The sequence below is a fragment of the Cyprinus carpio genome, chromosome A19, assembly GCF_018340385.1.
Source record: "Cyprinus carpio isolate SPL01 chromosome A19, ASM1834038v1, whole genome shotgun sequence".
Taxonomy (NCBI): domain Eukaryota; kingdom Metazoa; phylum Chordata; class Actinopteri; order Cypriniformes; family Cyprinidae; genus Cyprinus; species Cyprinus carpio.
Genome location: NC_056590.1, coordinates 22,192,043 through 22,216,216, shown reverse-complemented (window position 1 = coordinate 22,216,216; position 24,174 = coordinate 22,192,043). Strand labels below are relative to the sequence as shown.

Here is a 24,174-nt window from a genome sequence, read left to right as displayed (position 1 = left end):
TACATTTATCACACACACACTCCAATGCCACACATTTACAAACAAGCTGATCAATGAACAAATACAGAATGAAAACCTACCACACAAATAAAAATTCTCACAGCCTCCTTTATATATAATTTCCTTTCCATAAATTTCATAATTCCTATACAACCCCCTTTTTTCCCCTCCCAGATCTCTGCTTGTGTCCTCATCTGAACTCAACTGAGCTCCTGCTAGTATGTCTGACGTCAAAAGCACCATTACCTCGTTCCAAACGCCTGAGTGGTGCTGCATGGCCCGGAATGCAAAATAGGCATTAAAACCACTCATACAAGAAAAAAATTTTTTATAAAAAAAAGAGCACAGTTTTGATAACATTTCAGAAATGTTATGGAATATAACATTATAATGAACCAAACATGATCATGCTCATGCCACACGCTCATTCATTCATACATCATATGATGAGTAAAGTTTTTATCATCAAGTGCAATTGGACTGTTATCTGAATGAGATCTGAAACTTTGTTAAACATTTTATTGAACATAATAATAACTGTAGGTTATTACCCATTGTATTTTCCTGCTTGGCCAGCGTTGGATCTCATTTCATTTTCATTGTATTTCTCCAACCACAGAGTAGAGGCAGGACAAAATTAAACAATGATCAGAACAGAATGTGTATTTAAATATTTTCACCTCAGATACAGTATATGGAACAGACAGATACAATATTTCATCACAAAAAATCACTGTACGACACAGCGGACCACAAGAAATACGAACAGAGGGATGAAAGAAAAAGAGGAGGCGAATATGCATTGTCCACACCCTGAGTTCCAGGCCATCAAATCCAGGGTGGAAAGTGCCCTGGCCTCTAAACATGTTGACAAGGACAGCATCATTCGGGGGCAGTGCATGGGTGTCTGTCCTCCTGTTGTGATAAAAACACACAAATGAGAGTTGGATGTTGGGCACAAAGTGACCATGCTGCAGATCCAGAGCGACGGTTGAAGGGATCAAATTTAGACACATTCCTGTGGGACCAGACCAGGCCACTGATAAAAAAGATTACTTAAACTGTACTTGCACAAACCCAAGATGAACAATTTAAAGCCACATAAAACTGGTATTTCCCTCATGTGTCCTTACAGCCATTCCAAAACACTGTCATGACATTGCTGCTTTAACGTATGTCTCTTTCAGCAGGACTCTGAGATTCAGTTGTTTTCATAGCAGTGTGCTCCTCAAGTGATGGAACCATTTGAGTAGCTTATGTACAAATGCTGTTTTTTAAAACGGTGAATTTAAAAGTGAGATGAGGGCAGAGTTTGTGTGGTCACCATTTATAGATGCTGAAGGAGTGGACAGACCTTTAGGAATAAGTAATCTCCCCAGTGACAAAATCACAGGAGGCTTTGGGACTAAAACAGACAGAGAAAGAGGGAGCAATATCAGGATGTAGACAAAAACCTTTTGTGTGGTCTCTCACATTAGTTTAGTTTTTGGGCATCACTGAAATGTGGATATGTGTGAATCACATTTGCACAGCTGCACTCTAAAAGAAAGGGACTAGGTTGTTCCCTGCATTTCATCAAATTGGTTTCTTCGTTAAACTAGCAGTGTCCATTCTTTGTTTAATAAGTCCCTAGCCCAAGCTGTATAGCAATATTAGTTATTTTTGTGCGTGCATTTACAGTTGCAAGTCAGCGTATGAAAAGTATATGCAAGTATGTGTATGTTTTGTGATCACATAGTATGTTTGTGTTCGTGCATGTGTTTCTGTGTGTGTCCATGTGGATGGATTTGGATCTTGATTGTCACTGCTGGAGAAGTCTTTATTTAGTCCATAGCTCTGAAACTCTTCAGTCTCAGTAAGTGTCTTCCAAAGCTTATCCTTTAAAAAAGATTAAAAATATGAAAAGGGTACTGTCCATTTCATCTGTCAAGAAAAGAAAAGAAAAAAAGTATGTTACAATATAAATATAGTTTATGGCAGCATTCAAATATCTACTTTTCATACTGAAATCATCTGAGCTATGTCCCAAAATTAATGTCTTACCTCTTTAGGGATGCCAAGATAATTCCAACTACAGGCTGGTGACGGTGAAGCCTTCTTCGCTGGGCTGGTCAAGAAGCTGGCAAAGTACCCCTCCCCGGGCTGTTTGGGGTGCATAACGGTGTCCAATGGGTGCATAGCTGTCCAAGTTACCATGGTAACCCATCTCTTCATGCTGTGGGGAAGAGTCCAGAGTTCCACTCACACATGAAGTTGACATGGAAGGACCTCTTTGTAAAGGGGAAGGGTAGGATGAATGGGATGGAACTCTCATCCCAGAGACCATCAATGACATGTCCCGTTTGTGGGAGGGCAAAGAGACTGCTGCTGGTCGCTGTTCCTCATAGTTTTGGGGACTGCAAGCAACACTTCCTCCTTGCCCAAACCAGCAGGGAGAGCCACTGTAACTGGGGGAATCATACTGGGAGAACTGGTCTTTTGGGACCCGATGTGGACTCATGGCACACTGTGGCAAGAGGCGAGGGGTTGGCGAGAGGGTTGGGCTAAAAGTCCTGGCAGCATGCCCATAAGTCTGGGAGGGAGGAGCAGGTTTAGGGTACTGCTTTAGGGCATCTGACTGATTTGATAAACTGGGGGATACAGAGGCAGAGTCTGGAGGGTAGACATGAGCAAATCTCTCATCTGAGGAGGGAGTAGAAGTATGGACAGAATATGGAGAGGGGTATTCACAGGACTCTGGGGCATGGCTGAGAGGAGACAGGCTACTACTATCTCCACTGTAGTAGTCCAATGCTTCCTGGTATACACCCCCTGAACCCATCTGCCCTGATCCTGATGGGGCTGAAGGCTTTTGAGATTTGGTTTTTGGTGGTGGTGGACGATCCCTTTGGCAAGGAGAGAATCCTCCCCTTCCTCTGGCTCCTCTCGGCTGTCTACCACCTGTAGCACTACGTTTTGGCCCTCCACCCTGCATAGGAGGGCTGGCAGGTGATCCGGGGGGAACAGAGCATGCTTCTTTCTCGTTGTGTGCCTCAGACTTTTTTCTTCGCCCACGACCTGGTTTTGCCCCCCCTTGGAATAGTACATTCTGACTCCAGTTGTAAGAAGGGCCTGCCGAATTTTCATTCCAGTCAAGCATTAGCTTCTCCAGGCTTGAAAGACTAGACTGACCCTCAGGCATAGGAACATCCCTTGGGCGAAATGTTCCCCCCACAACACCCATCCCTCCTCCACCAGTGTGAGAGGAATCTGAGGAGGATTCAGAGAGTGTGTCAGGGCAAGGACGCTGTTTGGCTTTTTGGGGTGTGTAGTTTGAGATGTCCAGAATGTCTTTGGATTCTGATCCAGTTCCAGCTACCCCATAGTCAGAGTAACCATGAAACTGATGAGTACCATATGCATCACCACCCCAGTTATTTCCCCCTTGTCTGTATCCCCACTGAGCTGTAGAGGTGTACTGTCTGCAACCCTCAGGCGGAGAAGAGGATAAGGAATAGGGGCTAGACTTTGACACTGACATATAACTTCCACCCGGTGAGGCTGGGCCAGAGTCCCCTCGCTGTATGGTTGAATGGGGTGGGCATGGATATCCACTATAATTGCGCTTGGCAGAACCCTGGTAGTTGGAATAACTCATCTGACACTGTGCACTGGGAACAGAGGGAGTTTTTGTGCCATATGTAAAACTACAGTCACTTGGCCTTTGCTGTTGTTGCTGCTGTTGAGGCAGGGGGTAAATGCTTCCCCCTTGAGGAACCCCAGCGCTATAACTAGTTGGATATTGAGGATAACCTCCAGATGGATGTGGAGAGCTGGGTGAACGGGAAAGCAAGAGTGCAGGGGATTTAGGGAAGGATGGGGTGGGAGAAGTCTGTGAGACACTGTATGAATGTGATGGTTTAGTTGTCGAGCTACCTTGAGTTTGGGGTGAGGGTAATGGCGCCCCTTCCCCAAGACAGGCTGCTCCTTTAGGACTTCTTTTAGGAAAGGCAGGAGACCAACGATGGGCTGCACCAGGGCTACTACCCTCATATCCTGGGGTGAGCTTACGACCTTCCTGCCGTCCAGCAGGGCTGGACATAGAGATATCTAGCAGGTCAGATGAGTCATCAGAATCAAGAAGAGAGCGAAAATATCCTGCAAACATTCCCTGAGACTCTTCTCCACTGCCTACCCCTCTCATACCGGAGCTGTGGTACATCCCCCCTTTACTAGCCTCACTGCTTTGAAAACTTCCACGAGGGGAACAAGGACTCTGATAACTGCTTGCTTTCTCAGAAATATCTCTGTCACCTTTCCCTATCCAGCTACTATTCTCATTTTGCCAATCTTGCTCTTGTGCACCTGGACCATTTTTTAAAGTGCCATTCTTTCGTGATCGGCGTTTTCTAACCTTCTCACCTTGTGCAGATTCACCTAACGCTGCCCTACTTATTCCCCCAGCAACACCCTTGCCTCTTTTTCGAGGAGTTCCTGGTTCAGATGCAGGGACCTTCCGCTTCTTGCCAATTGTTTCAAAAAAGTCACTGAATGACCTCTTAAAGGAATCAGAGGATCCAGCTGCTCCCCCTCCTCTACTCCCCATACAGCCTGCACGACCACCTCTCCTGCGGAATCCTGTGAGGCGGTGCAAAAGAGTGGAAAGAGATGGATTTTCTGGTGGTATGTGGAAAGTTTCAGGCTCTGTTGGGGTCCAGCAGCGTGGAGGAGAGCAGCGGCCTGTGCTGGGAGGTTGTCTGTTCAAGAAGGCCAGTTTGGAGAGGACATCTGCATATTCTACTTTAACATCATTGGTATCATTAACATATGAGGGCTGTGGAGACGGTAGCTTTACTGTTCGCCGCCTCCGAATTTTTTTTGGCTCTGCGGCACTGGCTGCTCCCACTCTGGTCTCATGCATGTCAGGTTGTCCTGGTAATGCCTGTTTAGGGGGGCGGCCCCTGCGTCTCTTCAAGATTACAGGAAGCTCTCCTGGTGGAAACATCACCATCACGCTCTTTCCATTGTTTTTCATGCGGAGTAGTGCTGTGGGCTCTCTTGAAACATTAGGTCCTGGCTCACCTCCTACAACCCCCTCGGGCCCTTCTCCTGTTGTGACCCCTTCCCCACGGGGTCCAGCACACACTGGCTCCAGGGATGAGATCTTGTAGCTTTTCTGTCGTCTACTCATGTGAACAGGTATTCTGGCTACTTTTACCACAATCTTCCTCACACCTAAATAACGTCCCTGTCGCCTCCCTCTAACTGAGGGGTGAGTAACAATGCCCTCTCTTTCTGATGTTCTCATGCTATGATTTGGTGTAACACCTGCTGGTATAGTTGATGTTGGTAAAACATCAAATGATGAGGCAGCATCACACACCTCTGGGGGATGCTCCTCCATTGGTCTTATGTCCTCTGTTCTCCAGACTCTATTCTCCTCCTCTTCTTCATCCTTTTGGTCCATTTCTCTTTTGAACATATTTTCCTCAGCAGCTCTACGTAAACGGGATGATTTACGAAGATGGCAGGGGAAACGTGGCCGGCCAGAGCTCCGTAGGGTATACTTCCTTTCAGCCTCCACAGAGGTCATGACACTGGCTTGGTCTATTATACGAATGTGGTCTAGGTTGCTGGTGTGATCCATTTCTGGCTTACATGTTGAATTTTGTTCTGTCTCCTCCTTGGGTAAAGTGGAAGGGTTGTATTGAGGAGGTGTCAAATTGTTTGGGGGAAGGGTGGTGTGTAACAAAGGGTCTGACAGAACATGTACATTATGTGTGTCAGTCTTGGAAGGTAAAGACAAGTCTTCTGGAATAAGGGAAGGGTCAAGCTCCATAACTGTGGAGCCAGTGTCTGTAGGCGTGCACATGGCTTTCTGTGTGCGCTTGTGTGTTAGCATGTTTGTGTCCATCCACATATGTGTATCCATTGGAATGTGGGAATGAGGCTGCAGGTGTGTGCTCGACTGTGTGAGTGAGTGTTGTGTTGTGTGCATCTGTGGTTGTGTGTTTTGCTGAATGAGCATTTGTTCTTGTGTGTGTATTTGCTCCACATAATCTGTCTGCCTACGTTTCCTTGCTCTACGTCGAAGTTGCTCTTCATGGTTCCGCAGACCATTAGCTAAAGAGGGAGGTGAATAAAAACGGTAATGTAGTGAGCTGGCTGGATTAGAATCAGTGGGTCCTACAGATGTGCCCCCAGGCTCTTCATCCCCCACCCATAAAGAGGGGCCCTCATCATCACTGCAGTCCTTGTCAGCCAGTGCCTCACAAGTCAAACGAACACCTCCAGAGCGTAGGCGACCTGACAGACGGCTCATTACCCCCAAAATGGCAGTTCAGGATCTTTGTATTTTTATATATGTGTCAGTTATAGTTCCGTGTTAGGTTTAACTGTGAGTTGGTCCAGTTTAGCTGGTAGGTTGATTCATCTCTTTCCTCTCACTGTTATTCTTGACCAGAATGAATTGGACCATCAGGCTTCACACAGTCTTGGGGTCCCCAGTTTACAGGAGTGCAGATAACAGGTTATTTCCCAGGGAAAAGGGGACAAAACACACACACACAAATTTTTTTTTCATATTTACTTAGTGTTGAGGAATGCAAACAAATACTGTACAACATAGCTGAAAATGCTATTGAAATAACTGCAGTTGTTCTTACCATGTCTGCTGCCTTGGCCATGCTTTGTGTTATCCCTGTGGGCGAAAGGACACTTGTCACTATGGCGATACAGTTACAGAACAGTTGTAACCATGGCAATAGGATATGAGTGGAACGGTAACCATGGTTACATAGTTTTCCTTTCCAATGCAATAGACTGCAGGCCTCACTATGGCAATACAACATATGTCTCACTGGATAGGCAAATGTTTTATATGCTTCACATTTGGCAATTTAAAGCATTTTAAGTAAACTTTAGTGCAGAAAAATGTAAAATAACAGGCCCGCAAAATCTTGTACACAGTTTAACAACTGTGATCACTAGCAATAATCAATAATCACTCAAAAATCCTTAGGGCAAAGTCTGAATTTACAAATTCAGAGGAAAAGGAGAATTACCGACACCATCTATAAACTGTTGAGAAATGTCCAAAATGAAATGTACATGTACAATATTCATAACAGTATTTGATGATGAAAGGTTTGCCTGCCGCAGTTTATTACTTTTCAGATGTGTCATGAGGCCTCACTATCATTGTTTTTAAAATACATGGTGATATCTAAATAAATATCTAAATAAAAAAAAATCTTGCTAAATATAAATATCTAAATAAAAAAGTAATGAGTCTATTTTTTCAGATCTCACTAACAAAAACCTATATAAATACATAAAAACCCCAAACATATTGGTGAGTGACACAAAAATATAACCTGCAGGGAAAAGGCTAGAATGCAGAGAAGTTGGGACATGGCAGCAGGGGGCAGCAAAGAGACGAGCGGAAGGGGATGTAGATGGATATAGAGTTCCTAAAGAAAGAGATGGATGGATGAAAGAGTATGTGAATAAAATAGGGGAATTTAGAGTAAAAAACACATTTTTCAAATTGCAACCTGAAAAATAAAGAAAAGTAGATAAGTGCATGCAAACATTTTTCAAACAAAAGGAAAGCTGTCATATTTACTCACTCCCATGTAATTCAAACCCTCTATTATTATTATTTTTATTCTTAGGCAAAATAAATGTAAATACTGCATGAACCACAATCAGTCAATCAAACAATCAATCAATCAATCCAATACAGCCTACACATATGCTATATTCCAAGTATTCTGAAGCTATATAATATTTTTGTGTGTGCAAAATACTTTTCATGTAGAAAGCAGCAGCCTTGACATTTAGACTAACATCTCATATTGCTTTTAGAACAATATAGCACAGGATCGAAATGAGATTGGGGCAAATAAATGACAAAATTTTCATTTTAAGTGAACTATTCCTTTAAGAACTGAATTTCATTTGTGATAAACATTGTAGTGATGTAAATAAGTCCAGGGGCTGGACTCTCACACACACATTACAGTTCTATCCATCTCTCAGTCTGCTCCACATGGTTTTTATTACTAACTGGCAACGACAGAGAAAGTGCAGAAAGAGAGAGTGAGTGAGTGAACCAGAAACATGTGCTACAGTACATGGTGCCGAACAAGCTGCCACACTTGCATTCTTGAAGACACTGATACAGAGACAAATATACATAAAACATGCACCCTTGCACATAACTCACACATTTTTGCTAGAAAATGTTAAATATTTAGTCTCCACAATCCTTTATTTCACTACAAGTGCCGCTGAAACTTTACATTTGCTGCACATAATTATTTCTTCCATCTAGAAAACAAAACAGCATTCCCCCGTACACTTAATATTCTGTGGCACAAACAGAATTTCCACAATCAAGTGTTTAGAGCCATGGATAAGCTTCCCACACTACTGTATTGCCAGTTTGGCCTGATCTTCTTGTGCTTTGATTCTCCCAGAATTCAGTACTGCCTGCTCACAATTTTCTTTTCTCACAGGTTTTCAGAGAGATTTAGATCTGAACACATTGCTAGTTGCTTCAGAACAATTATTTTTTGTGTGTGCTGGAAGGCCCATGGCTTTCACTCAATACCAAGTTTCTGACACTTCTTTTAAAAGTGCTCTCCAAAATTTTTCAGTCTTTGCGTGACATCTTGAAACCATGCACATGTTCACGATGCCAAGGGTAACAAAACAATCCAAAACATCAATGAAACTCTCTTGTGTTTGACTCTCCTCCTCTTCGAAAGCTTACTTTTGTTGTCATTAAACATAGTGATATTGATGTACTATACCAAAATGGTCTGATCTTGGTCATCAGACAGATTGCTGTAAAGGCATGTTCAGGCATGTTTTGGCTACTATCCTGCACTTATGTTTCTTTCACTTTTTGGTTCTACCTGAGACTTATTACCCTTTCATTGGGCTGGCAATAGATGGTGAAAGCTTGTGTTTGAAGGTCAGCTTGAATCTGTGTGTCAGTTGAAGAAGTTTTTCTACCATTTGAAGTATTCTGTTGTGAAATCTTCCTCTAATGGCCACATCCTGTGATGCTGACTACTGCTCTGTAGGCCTTAATCTCCTTGACACCATTTCGAACACTGAAAACAAGAGCACCAAGGTCTTTGAAGATCAACTTGCTGATTGTCATGCCTGGCATCTATTGGCTTGGTATCTAATCCATTTTACATGCTAATCATACACCACACAAGAACTCAGAGCAGGAATCAGACAGCTTGAATGAGCTATTTTATAGTGCATTTTATTTGTACTGCTTTCATACAATCTATCACAAATTCACTTAAAAATTTCCTGAATAAATTTATTTGATCAAATAACCTCAAGTAACAAGCTAATTACTAAAAACATTAATATACCCTAAAATAGTATGGTACAATTTAATTGAGTATTTTGCTGTTTATGTTTCATGTTTAATGTTTGTTCCCTTGCCAAAATTTCAACAATCTGCTGAAAGATTAAGCATATTATTTGGACAAATTATTTGCTTAGGCAAGGTGCCATTTCATTACGTAGCTGACAGTAACATCTCAAACCTCTATATCTTTCATTCATTGACTTTCAATATACATAAAACAACAACAACAACAACAACAAAAGAGTTTCAAACACACATTTTCCAAAAAATCTTCTTGTGTTTCAGAAAAGAGTGAAAGTCTCACAGATCTGGAATGACATGAAGGTGAATAAATGATGACACAATATTAATTTTGGGGAGAACTATCCCTTTAACTTGTAATGCCAACTACAAGGGTCAAGTCCAGTACATATAGCGAAGAAGCAGAGAGGAGTATCAGATAATCACATTAATAAACATGTGTGCTTAAATCTCAGCCAGTCCTGTATTATCTGTCTGCATCTTGAATCAAATGTAGATAATGTTGTCTGAGGTTCAACAGCTAGGTGCACACAAACAAATATAGCTTTTAGATCACCCTTAAATTCCATCTCTCTAATTCGTTCACACTTTAAATTTGCTGTCTGCCTCCTTCTCTCTCCTTCTCTTTCTCTAATTAATACCACTCATTAATTAAGCATCAGTCTCACAGAAGACAGGAACAAGCACAACTGCAGAACAGCACTTTAATTACAGTCACGCACACACCAAATCGCTCACACAAAGTCTCTCAGATATTCACACACATTCCTCCTCCTAAGCGTTTGAGAGAAAGAGATTGAATGTCTGGAGCTTCTCTTACTCTTCTCTCACAGTTCTGGCACCATCACATATTTGCCTGCCAGGACAGACTAGTGAGCTGGATTAAGTCAGTGATGAGTGTGTGTAAAAGAGAGAGAGTAGACATGAGTGAGGCTAGCATTGGTCTGCTTTGTGTACTAATTAAATGTGGCTTTCACTCTTTCCAAACTAGTGGCGTGTGGTAGATTACTGAAACGAGGAAGCAATGACACCTTGGGTTTGAGGAATTGTGATGTTTACATATATGTGATGTTTACACACAATTTATTATTTATTAAAAGTTTTAAATTTACAATTTGTTTTACATAATTACACAACATATAAGTATCAAATTGGTTATTGGCAGATATTACAGATTTTGTATTTACAATTAAACAATATTGAATATTTAATTGTGCATGCTAATTTGCTCATTTAAAGTATATATTAAAAAACACTTATAATTTAATAACATGTAAACTTTGCCACATCTAAAAAAGAAAATACATTGTTCATACTATTTCAGACATGTTGAGATGTCTAGATACATTTTTAAATGACTGATTTTATTTATTTATTTTTATTAATTAATCATTAAACACATTATCTGCCAGAATTTTTATTTTGATGTAATATCCCCTTTTTTTTCTACTGCCTATAACTATTATTATAAGTAACATTTTATAATAATTAGCATTTAATCCTAATAATCAACAAATCCTCTATTAACAATGAGCTTAAGGGAGACAAAAGAGACCATGCCTTACTGTAAAACGTTATCTGCTGATTCTGCTCTTGGACAGTGCAACTTCAGAAAGATGAGCAGTTTACACAAAATTTGATCTCAGGTTTGTTTTTGTGCTTTTTTTGTACTAACTAATAATTATATTCTCTCCCTTGCCTCCTCTGAGAAAATCCATCCCTTAACCCCTTTCTGTAGTTTCACCTTTTTTGAATACTGTATTTGACTATACAGCTCCCTCTTTTTGTCTCCCTCTGCTTTTTCGATTCTTCACACACGTTTTGTCTCTTTCTCCATTGATCCAATCCTTTTAACTGCTGGAATGCCCCCCAGGGGATCCAAACAGCTGGTAACATTTAGCCAATCACACTACTGCCTTTAGATTCACTGTCCAATGACAGACATGAAAGTCTACACTGGTGCCCACCTGTCCATTGGCAAAATCAGCCATGCTGTAAACAAATACCACAGCACAAAACAAGATTATCAGCTGACTCATCCTGCAAAAAGACTGAATGCTCAGAATGGTATCTTTTTTAGATCTCATGAAATTTCAACCAATCACAACCTAAATCATGACCAGAAAGTCATTTACAGTACATCAGACATGAAGGGGAAATAACTCATAAGCAACATGTAAACAATAGAAAATAATATGAATAGGTAAATATAGATCCTAAAAATAGTGTAAGTGATCTTGTTCTGCTCTGAACTGTATAAAATTGATTATGTTATACAGGTACAGCAAAACCTGAAAGACGCAGTGATCGGAAATACTCCAAAAACACTTTAAAATGCGTACACATGCTCAAACACACCCATGAATGCACACACATGCATTGTCTGGTCTGTATCTCACACCCAACTTTTTTTGAGTGCAATGTGCAAGTATGTTTGCACAAGTGTTTGTGCTGAGATGTGTGTCTGTTTACATGAGTGCAAAGGAGTGCTTGTGCGAGTGTGTAGGTGTGTTTGCACAAGTGTGTGTGTCTGCGTGTCAGTGGGTGTGTTAGGGCTCACTCAGTTCAAATGAGAGTGCAGTTGTTGCTAAGATACAGACAGCAGCCCCGACAGTGTGTGAGGGCGAGTGTCAGAGAAAGAGAGGGAGAGAAACAGAGAAAGTTAGAGCAAGACAGGGTGAGAGAGAATGTAGGAGAAAGCTTAGAGGGGGAGGTGGGGGGCTGGCAATGAAGAAGAGGGGAATGAAAGAGAGAGAGAGAGAGAGAGAGAGAGAGAGTAAGAGAGAGGTAGAAGTGGGTCATAAGATCCACAGAGACACTCCAGTGACACTCTGCAGAAACACAGCTGTCATCACACACACACACACACACACACACACACACACACACACAAAATAGCTCTGTTTCAAAACCTAGTCAGCTGCCTCACTGCCTACATAGTCAGCATCCTAAGTGGAACCTCATAAGTCAGGGGTTTACTAACCTTTTAGTGTCACAGACCCCAAAACATGATGATTCCCTTGTGTTCCTAAAATACAGCTATATATTTTCATGTCTATATCCCTTTTTTAGTGTTTGTGAAAAAATCATGATATTATAAAAACAATGTGACTGACCACATGATTTTTGGGTAACACTTTATTTTAAGGACCAATTCACACATTTAACTAGTTGCTTATTAGCATGCATATTACTTGCATATTGGCTGTTTATTATTACTTATAAAGCAAACATTAATCCCTTATTCTAGATCCATTAACCCATACCTAATACCTAAACTTAGCAACTACCTTACCAACTACTTACTGAGTTTTTTACTGAGGGAAAACTCTTAGTTAATAGTGAAAATGTGTTCACTATTCTAAAGTGTTACTGATGTTTGTAGTATTCCTAAGAGAAATAAGAGCAAATATGTAAAGGTGTGAATGACACATAAAGCGTGTACAATTAATGTGTTAACATCTTAAGTTTATGCAAACTTTGCCTAAAATATATTTTGTAATTTCTCTCTTTCTTTTTTATTTTATTTTATCATTTGAATACCCCTGTTGTAAGTGATTGATTTGGAAAGCTCAACTAGGCAGGAACTCAATGTGTCATATAAATAGTGTTAAGTGCATAAAAGACTTGTCTCTCAATTTAATTCAATACAAGTGAATTCAAACAACACAATACTCTACTACCCATAAGTACACAATGCCATTCAGAAGTTTGGGGTTGATAAGATATTTTAATATTTTTGAAAAAAAGTGTCTTATTCTCACCAAGGCTGCAATAATTTGATCAAAAATAAAGTAAAAACAATTATAATGTGACATATTATTGAGCAGTCATTAGTCCAGTCTTTAGTGTCAAATGATCCTTCAGAAATCATTCTAACATGCTGATTAACTGCTCCAGTAATTTCTTCCTATTATCAATGTTGAAAACGGAAATAGTTTTTGGAAACCATGAAATATTATTTTCAGGATTTTTTGATGAATAGAAAGTTTAAAAGAACAGTATTTATTTGAAAGAGAATAATTTGTGATATTATATATGTCCTCACTGTCACTTTTAATAAATTGAATGCATCCTTGCTGATCAGCAGTAGTAATTTCTTATTAGTATCTAAAGAATTTTATGTACATTTTTCAACAACATTTCTATGAGTTTTGATAAGTTTTACTGCATTCTGGGGGAAATTGGGGTGCATGTGATGCTGCCTTAAAATTCAAATGAACAAAGGTATATCAGGATGAGCATAATTAAGTGTGCATGACTTAAAATGCTTCCTACAGGCAGCTCATTGTCTTTCTTCTGGTTTCCCTCATTTGCTTTCAATGCCTCCATCATTCCTCAGTCTCAATCTCAAACTCTTTTCTTCTTCGTTCTCATTTGCATTCTTAATATCTCCTGCATCTCTTCCTCTTCCCTCTCTATAACCTCTCATTCCCTCCTCCCCTCCTCTCTCTAACTTTCTCCTTCGCTCCCTCTTTCTCTTTCACTTTCTATCACTTGAACACTCTCTCTTGTCCTCAGCTGCAGGAAATTCCTTATAATCTTCATCACCAGAGACTGCATTCAACACTCAGCCCAGCCAAAAACACACACACCACATACACGCACATATCTTCTACTTGTTGTATTTTCTTTTTACTTTTTGCTTTCCTTATTTTTTTGTGCTTGTCTACTTGTCTGCTTGTCTTGCTGACCTCCCGCCCCTCCACTTGGTCATATGACCACTGCACCAGCTGGGAACAGCCATCCAACAGCAGCTATAAGTGAGAGGCAGAGACAGAGTGTTTGGTACACATACTAGGGATGTGAATTGTGGTCATTTAATCTATTTGAGTACTAAACAGCTAAATCAGGAGAGTTTTCAGGTACCAGAAATGAAACAAGGGCATTCCTGTTCTGTGTACACCATGTGCTGATGACACCGCACATGGCATACCTTATTTTTAGCACCAGTCATTCGCTCTTCACATTTGAATGAAATGCTCAAGAAAACAGGATTGTAAAGCTGAGGACAGGTATGAGAGTAGAGACAACACAATTCAAACACACTCACTATCAACCTTATTTTAAAAAAAAAAACAGCAGGAATGGGCATTTTTAACTTAAATGTGCAATGTTTTCAATGTCAGCCACTTTCAGTTATTTTTGTTTTCAGTTACTTTGTTATTCTTCTAGTTATTTACCAACATGGGGGAAAAAAGACATTATTCATTCATTTTACAGACATTTCCGTGAACTATAAAACACAACGCAATGCAGTGCAAAATTCACAATACAGGTAAAACATATGTAAAAAAAAAAAAATCGATATACAAAATTCCTATTAATACTGTGCCCTATTTTTGCTGATTTTTTTTAGTTTATGTAAACTAATGCATTGGAAATATTGCACATTCACAGAAAATGGTTTTCTTCCGTGTTGAAAAATAAGGTGGAATGAACATTACAATGTGAGTAGAGACAAAGACAAAAAGTTGAGTACGTTTTACTGTTTTTTTTGTTGTTGTTGTTGTTGTTTTTTTTAATATGGTCCAATAACAAGAAACCCCCAGACATAATCTTTATCATTAGAGAATATCATGAACAATACAAATAAGTTTTAATAAACTACACTAACAAATATCAACAACTGAGCATTTTAAAACTCCAGAACTAGTTATGCAATTTTGAAACCTGTGGACAAATATAAAGACATAATAAAGATAAAATAATTTAGTAATAATAATAATTTAAAATAAAATAACTATTTATCCACTCTTCTTCGAATTTCTGGTTTTCATCATTGTCAAACACACCAATTTTTAATTTAGAGAAGAAGTGATGAAATACATGCCATAATTTTTTGATGTGAACTCGCCTTTGGAGCTATTTTGATTTACCGTGGTGTTTGAAGCAGAAACTTGTTTCCCCGCGCAAGTTTGGGCTGAGATCCAATAACTATCCAAAATAACTACTTTCCTTAATATTCAAAATAATGTGTGATATCTTTGTTCTTAATAATGTACAACACATACATATATCAAAAGATGTGTTTTAGAATTTCATGTCAATTTGAATAAATTTTGAAAAATATGTCCTGAGACCAATCTATTCCATTACACTCCAGGTTTTCTTTTTTTTCTTTCTTTAAATCTTTTAAAACATTTATTTTAATGTAAGATTGCATCGTTTCTAAACCAAGTAGGTATATTACATGTATATTACCTGAAGAAAGCTCATCTCATCTCAATGTCAGTTGCTTATCTATTCACAACCAATCTTGAGCTGTGACATGGAAAAAAAAAATCATTTTATGTTTTTGAGAGCCCTTCAAATAGAATTGGCCACTAGTAAACATCTAATCTAATCTAATCAAATCAAAAATTAATGATTTATATCTTGTTTAAAAAAATGTATTTTGTCAGAATACATGGCTAATTCTGTATGGCAGCCAGTGGAGAAATATGCTTTTTATAACCAGATGGCGTAGTTACAACATCTACCAGCAGGGGCTAAGCGGCAAAACCTTGACCTCTTCTCATCCCTAACACATACCTGTGTCTCTGTCCACTCACTCCATCCACACCTCCCTCTCTCTCTCTCTTTCTCATTCATAATCCAACTCATATTTATCTGCTTCTCCTGTGGTGTTTATCCATTCCCTAATCTCCCCTTTCCACCTGATATTCAGTAAACAGCTCATCAACCAATCAGCTCATACTTACACCATCATTTCAGCCAGTGTGTCTCTCTGCACACAAACCTGGCTGCTTTGGCGTATCACTCTAACCCACCTCCTCCTATCCCTCTCTGGATTGTGTCTAATGCACAGCCGTTCTCTCACCCGCTGGCTCTTAAGAACACACACACACACACCCTACACATACAGATTTATGGGCGTACGGCACACACATCCCACAGACACGGACGCACACACACTCACACATATTGAGTTAGACCTTGAGGCCAGTGTTTTGTAGAGGGGCCTCTCCACTGCGGCCCTGACTTCCTGACTCCCCCCCCCCCCCCCAGCACCCCTGTTCCACTGTTGCCGTGGGAGACGCTGCTGCAGAGCCCGTTGCCAAGGAGAAGGGCTGCTGGCTGGCTGTTTAAACAACAATGGCCGCCTTGTGCACATTCCAACTCTAGACACTGACAGCATGTTAAGACCTGCTTCAAAAATACACATATGTGCTCTCTCGTCCTATCCGTCTGTGCCTCGCACACTAGTATGCACATATGCAGATATTCCCTTGACTTTTTCATGTGTTCTCTCACTCTCACTCACAGTCTCTCTCTCTCACAGGGGCTTTATTCAAAAGCATCTGTTTCTTTTTAGCCTGCACAGCTCATTCTCTCTCTCTCTCTCTCTCTCTCGCTTGCTATCCCTGTCTCTCATTCCCTGTTTCCATGGTCTAAATCTCTCCTTTTCATTCAGGATGGGAGTGTGTAGTGCACTCATCCATCTTTCTGCTGTACACTCCCTCTATCATCATATCCAGAAAATTCCACTCCCTCCTACTCTCTCTCTCTCCCCCCTTATCGGCCTTCAGTACCTCTGCTCTTCCCCCACTCTCTCACTTTCTTCTGTTTCTTTATCTCTTTCTCCCTCTCTCTTGCTCACTCTTTCTCCTTCCTCCCTTATCTCCCCATAGTACCCCTCCTCTTCCCCACCATCTCTCACTTTCTGCTATGTCTCTCTCTCGCTCACTCTCTCTGCACTGTGTAATCTCACTCGCTCTCTCCTCTGTCTCTGGCAGAGGAAGTGTGTGTTCCCCAGGGGGAGCTGGGCTCATTAACTTCCAGCAGACAGAGAGAGAGAGAGAGAGAGTGAGGGGGAGAGAGAGTGCAAGAGAGAGATAGAACAGGAAAAGGAGAAACAGGGGGAGGGTGAGAGAGTCTGCAACAGAGTCTGAAGGTGAGGAAAAGACAGGAGATGGAGAGATAGGAAAAAGAAAGAGAGATTAGATAGAAAGAGACAGGATAGCTAGAGAGATAGACATCTGATCAATCACCCAGGACTTCATCATATCCTGTTTTAATGATCTTTAAATCACACAGTTTCATACATTGTATTATTATTAATACTTCTTTTGCAAATTAGTTTATTTAGTCTCAGCTATCTATCTATCTATCTATCTATCTATCTATCTATCTATCTATCTATCTATCTATCTATCTATCTATTTTCAGTATGCATAATTCAATTAGGGTCAGCAAATTTAGTCTCTAGCTTTACAAGAATATCCTGGGGGCAAACAGGTGTTCGAAGCTTACTACCTGACACAACAACACCCACAGTCATGTGTAAGAAAGCAGAGGTCACCGATGTAAATTTAGCACTGGGACCAATTTTAATCATGATTTCATTAAAAAAAGCACCATGCCTTAAAATCTGAGGAAAGATGCAGTGCTGCAAAGTAATGTAAATGGGGAACTGAGTATACAGAATTGATGATCTGTGGACTCCTGAGCAGGTGGAGGACAGTTTTCTGCATGATATTGAAGCCTGAACAGATTAATTTGATTCTCAAGAATGTTCTGTCCTCCTCAAAATTTAGCTTACAGTCATGGCCAAAAGTTTTGTCAGTGACATAAATTTTGTGTTTTGCAAAATTTGCTGCTTCAGTATTTGTAGATTATTTCCCCACATGTTTCTATGGTATACTGAAAAACAATAAGCATATAAGTTTTAAAGGCTTTTATTGGCAAAAAAATATAATGAGTCAATATTTACAGTGTTGACCCTTGTTCTTCATAACCTCTGCAATTTGCTCTGGCATGCTGGATATTAGTTTATGAGCCAAATCCTGACTGATGGCGCTCCATTCTTGCCTTATTAGTTCTCGGAGTTGATCACAATTTGTGGGCTTCTGCTTGTCCACTCGCCTTTTGAGGACTGACCAGAGGTTCTCTATTTGAGATCTGTGAAGTTTCCTGGCCACGGATCCAAAATTTCAATGTAATGATCTTTGAGCCACTTCTTTATCACTCTTGCTTTGTGACATGGTGCTTCATCATGCTGGAAAATGCACGGATCATCACCAAATTGCTCATGGATCGTTGGAAGAAGTCGCTCTTGCAGGGCGTTTTGATACCATTCTTTATTCATGGCAGTGTTTTTTGAGAATTATGATATAGCCCACTCCCTTGGTTGAAAAGCAACCCCACACATGGAAGGTCTCAGGATGCTTCACTGCTGACACATCATAGGACTCATGGTAGCGTTCACCTTTTCTTCTCTAAACAATCGTTTTTTTCAGATGTCCCAAACAGTTGGAAGGGAGCTTCATCAGAGAAAATAACTTTGCACCAGTCTTCTGCTGTAGAAATCCTTGTACTTCCTGCAGAATTTCAGTCTGTCCCTGATGTTTTTCTTGGAGAGAAAGGGCTTCTTTGCTTCCCTTTTTGACACCAGGCCGTTGTCCAAAAGTCTTGGCCTCACTGTGCGTGCAGATGCTCTCACACCAACCTGCTGCCTTTCCTGAGCAAGCTCTGCACTGCTGGTGACACGATTCATCAGAAGAAGATGGTCCTGGTGCTTGCTGGACACTCTGGGATGTCCGGAAGACTTCTTCATGAATCTCTCTCCTTGAAGTTCTTGAAGATCAGGTAAATGGTTCTTTTAGGTACAATTTTCTTTGTAGCAATTTCCTTACATGTGAGGCCATTTTTGATGCAAAGGGATGATGGCTGCATGTGTTTCTTTGGATGTAACCATTGCTAACAAGAACACAATGATTGGAAGGACTTCTTCCTTTTATAGCAATCAGTCTGCTCTTAAAATCTATTTAGTATGATAGTGATTTTATCTGACTAGTACTCATTCACACTTTCACATGCGCTGCTGATATGATTAGTCAATTAATGTTAGCTGGCCATTTTGTGTCAGGATCAAAAAATAGTGAAATTAGTTTTTTTGTGAAAAGTTTGTTTTTTGTCCAATAAAGCTTTTAGCAATTATTTAAAATGCATCTTATCACTATACAATAATCTAGAAGCAATGTGAATGAACACCACAACAGCTTAAGCAGCAAACTTTGCAAAACACAAAATTTATGGAACTGCCAAAACTTTTGGCCATGACTGTACTGCACATTTATTACTTTGCAGCTGTTTTTTCTTTGTACCTTTGAGGTGAATTAATTATATTTATAATAATAGAATCTATCATAATTTATAATGCATTAATGGTAAAAATACGACACCTGCAACATGTGTTATAACTATAAAACATTGATGATACATTTTAACCCATTAATGACATGGAATTTTTCATGAATGACTTGCAAGTTAACAAGCAAGTTTACAACCAACTTGATATTATAAAATATTTATTTAATAAAAAAAAAGTAAAAATCAAAGTGAAATTAAAGCACAGCTACCAAAAATGATCGAACTCACAAAAATGTATCCTAACTATACTGATACATTCAACCTGCAAATAGCAGCCTATAAATGTGCAGAACAATATTGCAGGCACATTACAAAACAGATCCTGTTCACTCATGCTCATGTAGAAGTTGGTACTCTTTATCAATAATAATTTTAAATAATTTAAATTTGGAAAAATATATTTTATACTCCATCTGGAATATGCTCTGTTCTCCTAAAATCTTAATCTGAATGACAACTGAAAGATTTTGTTTCCGTGATGCAAGAATTGTCACCATATTTCAGATAGCACAGAAGTAACTGGTTTTGTTAAAAAAGCCTTCCTCTGCTTTCATCATTATTATACTTTTTTACTAAATATATACAATTTAACTAAAATGTAGCTGAATAGATTGAAAATTCAAAAACTATTGTGAAACTGAATGTGATTGGCAAAATTTGGAATAAAAAAATGTTTAGTCTATTCCTATGTCTTAAAATCATGCCAAAAGGGATGCAAAGGATGAAAAGACAAAGTTTGAAAAGACCCTAAAGAAAAAAACATGATTGGCTCAGGTCTCGAACATGCCTTATTCACTTTTCTTAATGAAAGCACATGAACATGTACAAAAATCTGTGTTAAATCAGTGCTTCAACTTCATAATTGAAAACAATGAGCATGTTTGAACAGGCTGTCCTGTGTGACCTAAATGATGTATGGAATGAAAACCCACACTTACCTTAGACATTGATTCTCTCAATCATTTCTTATCTCACTCTCAAACTGCATGTTTCCATGGCAATCTTTAGCCAGGCAGTTTGTTACCTGAAAGAGAGAAAGGAAGAGCGAGAGAGAGGAGGGGAGAAGAGGGAAAATGAGAGAGAACAACATATGTCAGTAAAGAATGCATTCAAATGCATATCCTCAGTATGCAACATACTTTATCAGCTGATCTGTACAAATAAAGTCTATTGCAACAATATCATGAATGAAAAACCGCTTGAGCTGCTTTATTTTTCTGTTTTATTAACATCTCAATAACAATCCAATTTGTGATATTATATCGTTCATTTAAAACCGTAGATAATAAGCACTTCCATGCAGCATGAAAGCTCTTAATGGATGAGTTTTAAACCGGAAAATGTAAAGATGCACAAGAACCGTTTCCTGTGAACGGTATGAGCTTTAGTCGTGTATGTGATATGCTATCTGTGTATCTCACAGCATGCATGAGCTGCTGTTTATGTGATGTATATGTGTTGCTCTGGCTACTGCTGCTTCTCTTCTCTTCCTTGTTTTTTCTCCCCTCCCTTTTCTTTCTCACTCTTTAATAATTGAGCTGGTTCTGTCTCTTGTTAGAGTTGGCTCGTTACTGAGAGACACAGAAACCAGCCAGGTATACAGAACCCCTAGATATTCGCTCTCACCTTCTCTCGCAAGTTCTCCGTGTCTCTCTCTCTCTCTCTCTCTCTCTCTCTCACACACACACAAAAACTGATGCGGATAAACTTAGCAGCCTGCAACCGAATGCCTCCCCCTTCCTCCTTAGACCGAGGGACTGAGGTCAGAGGTGAAAATCTCTCCCAAAAAAAAAAAAACAACCCAAAAGAGCGCTCCAGCCAGCCAGCGAATGGAAAAAGTAGATGGAAGAGAGTGAAGCTGTTTTCGCGCTAATTATGTGCAGTGTGCATTATACTAGCTGTGGCCAAGGTCAGCTTGAGCCATTGCTGTCTCTCAGCTCTGCCAATCAGAGGTTTCCAGCTGTTGTAGGAAACCAAGCTTCCTTTACAGAATAAAGGTTGCCATGGAGACCAGAGCTATAAGACTAGCCAACACTCTCTGACAGGTGGACAAAGTAGGCTAACACATGCACAGAGTCCCCCCCACTCCCTATTCAACCTAGTGTTTCCCCTTTAGACACAACACTCGCTAAAACACATTTACTAACTCATACAGCCTATGTGACCTATGGAAATATACACTTTACATATCATTTCAATGCGAATTTAGCATCCTCACGCGTGAGTTTACCTCGTTATCTGTCAGTCTCCATGACAACACGCCATATAGCTACAGAAACGATGTAGTAATACATTTCCTCGTCTTTAGAAATATCCGCGTTTCCGTGTTTGGGGAAGCAACGTGCGCGTTTTGTTAAGTTCCAAGCGTGTGGCGTGAATAATCGCGCCTGTCACAACATAAACATCTTCGCGTCACCGTCGCGCGCACAGCTAGAACCGAAAGACTTGCGCCAACGCGCCACTGCAATGCTCATCATTGCCCACTGTCAAACAGAAGAAAACACAATGAAAAATAAAAAAATCTTTAAATGGCATGTTATGACAATGCTGCATAAAAGAGTTTTTTTTATATATATATTAAAATCAGGACTGAATTAACATGAGTGGCTTTTTTTCTGTTTCATTACGACAATTAAAATTTTTTTTTTTTTGTTAGTTTTTCTTTCTTTTTTGTATTGATGCTTTAGAATTGTATGTAAAACAATCATCTCAATAAAGTACTTTGAAATAAAAAAAATGACAGACAGAGGCTGAATAATTAGCCAGACTAATCAAAAGTGCAGTCACTGGCGAGCTCCAGGCAGGCGCGTGAGGCTGCTGTCGTCTCCCCATAATAATAATCACCCAACGCATCACAGACGTTCATACATGCCGTCAGTCAACGGCCACTTACGATCACTCATCAGTATGCCATAGTCAGTGGACACTACATTTATGTTTGCCCTGTGTTACAGCTACACATTCACGTCTTACAATATATGCATGTCAAATGGTCAGTTATTTCACATTGGCTATACGAACGAAAATTCTTGTGTAGCTTATTTGTAAATTCTTATATTAAAACGTATATCGCACACGCGTTTTTATTCAAAAAATAATGTGTGTCTGTGATATTTAATAATGGCAATCTTCAGCTAGTAATATGTCTGATGTAGCGCGGAATGCAGGTGAGCGTAATCTATGTACCTATAAGTGTGTGTGATTGCGAGTGACCTATCGCAAGCTCAGTGAATGGCAGCGACGAGGTTAATAAAAATTCCTTCAATAGAAAACACAAACCCTCGTGAAATGCGGCGCGGCGCAGGGGAAGACTATGCAAATTTTGGCTGTGAAGCCAGACGCGCGCACTCACCGGGAAGCGCCGAGCTCCGCTGCTGCAGCTGTGGTGCTGCGCTCCTCACGCGCTCATCAGGCTTCTCGCGACCGGATCACAGAACGCTCGGTGACATGCAACATCCTAAAAGCAGAGGTGTTTGTGTGAAGAAGTAGAAGAAAAAAAAACTATGTATGAATGTCGGAGGTTTCGGTCATCTCGATCCTCTTCTGTCTTGCGACGCCAAACAGTCTGTTCAGCATCTGGTTAAAAAAAAAAGGAAAAAAGAAAAAGAAACCGCACAAAAAATATTTGCAGAGAGAACAAGGGAGAACTCGCGTGTTGTTGTTGTCGGATAAAAAAATGAAATTGTAGTAAGAGAGTACCGCAGTTTGTCACAGGAGCGCCGCGGGAGTGCAGCGAGCGCGAGAAATTGGAATGAGCGCCGTTCTGCGCCGTTTCTCGCCCTCTGCAAACCAACTCGGAGAAATCTAGTCAGAGAAGGCTGTAGACGTGCCTTGTCGACGGGGTCCTCCGGGCCTCCGTAGATTCTTGTGTCTAGATTTTTTTCCTCCTCTTGAGGACTCTGGGTACTGAAGTTCTGCTCATCGTGACTTCATTCATTCTCTCTCTTCTCTCTCTCTCTCTCTCTCACTGTTTGCGTATGGGTTGCATCAAATATATAATAGCCAGACAGTGCGACGGGGCTCTGTAGAAATGCCATTAGATTTGCATATGTGACACAAATAATTTTCATATTGCACATTACATAAAGGATACACCAGTGATCTTGTTCAGATCAGAGAGGATGTTTCCTCAAAATGAGAGATGCCACTAGACTAGCACCCATCCGCTTCGAATGCTTCATTCACTCAAAAAAAATTAAATTCTGTCAGGATTTACTCCCCCTCATGTCGAACCAAACCTGCATTACTATGAACACGAAATGGATATTATGAAGAATGTTGGTAATCCGTTTTGGGCTTACATTGCCTATGACCAAAAAAAAAAAAAAAAAATTTCTGAATGTTCAAGATGAGAAAAAGAGGGTGAGCAAATGATGACAGAATTTGCATGTTTAGATGAACTATCCCTTTAAGAAAGTACATATGAACTCATTCATTCACTCAGAAAGCCCATGATGGTGAGTATAAAGGGATAGAGATTCTCTCCCATGACTGTGAACATGTTGTCATGTACTCATAGAGCCTTAAAAACCTTTTAAAGAAATAGCACATCAAAATTGAATCACATCAGCCTCACGTTGTTTCAAACCTGTATGACTTTCTTTCTTCCATGGAACACA

General features: G+C 40.0%; 1 protein-coding gene across 5 annotated transcripts; it reads right to left on the bottom strand.

Moving 5' to 3' along the window:
* Nucleotides 1-504: 504 nt before the first annotated feature.
* LOC109111765 (AT-hook DNA-binding motif-containing protein 1-like) lies at nucleotides 505-23,685 on the bottom strand. Of its 5 annotated transcripts, none has more exons than XM_042777065.1 (6): nucleotides 22,908-23,685; nucleotides 20,494-20,579; nucleotides 7,356-7,451; nucleotides 6,645-6,679; nucleotides 2,044-6,472; nucleotides 505-1,923 (listed from the first exon to the last, which is right to left on the bottom strand). In XM_042777065.1, exon 5 carries the CDS (start codon nucleotides 6,299-6,301, stop codon nucleotides 2,072-2,074), a length of 4,230 nt encoding a protein of 1,409 aa, XP_042632999.1. In that variant the 5' UTR covers nucleotides 6,302-6,472; nucleotides 6,645-6,679; nucleotides 7,356-7,451; nucleotides 20,494-20,579; nucleotides 22,908-23,685; the 3' UTR covers nucleotides 505-1,923; nucleotides 2,044-2,071. The 5 variants fall into 5 exon arrangements, with proteins under 5 accessions (XP_042632999.1, XP_042632998.1, XP_042633001.1 ...); XM_042777064.1 differs by lacking the exon at nucleotides 7,356-7,451 and having other exon boundaries at nucleotides 22,908-23,131; nucleotides 23,255-23,685; XM_042777067.1 differs by lacking the exon at nucleotides 22,908-23,685 and adding an exon at nucleotides 21,786-22,020.
* Nucleotides 23,686-24,174: the final 489 nt, after the last annotated feature.

Coding starts and splice junctions, on each gene's coding strand:
- LOC109111765 (XM_042777065.1), bottom strand. CDS start 6,301: ATGAGCCGTCTGTCAGGTCGCCTACGCTCTGGAGGTGTTCGTTTGACT.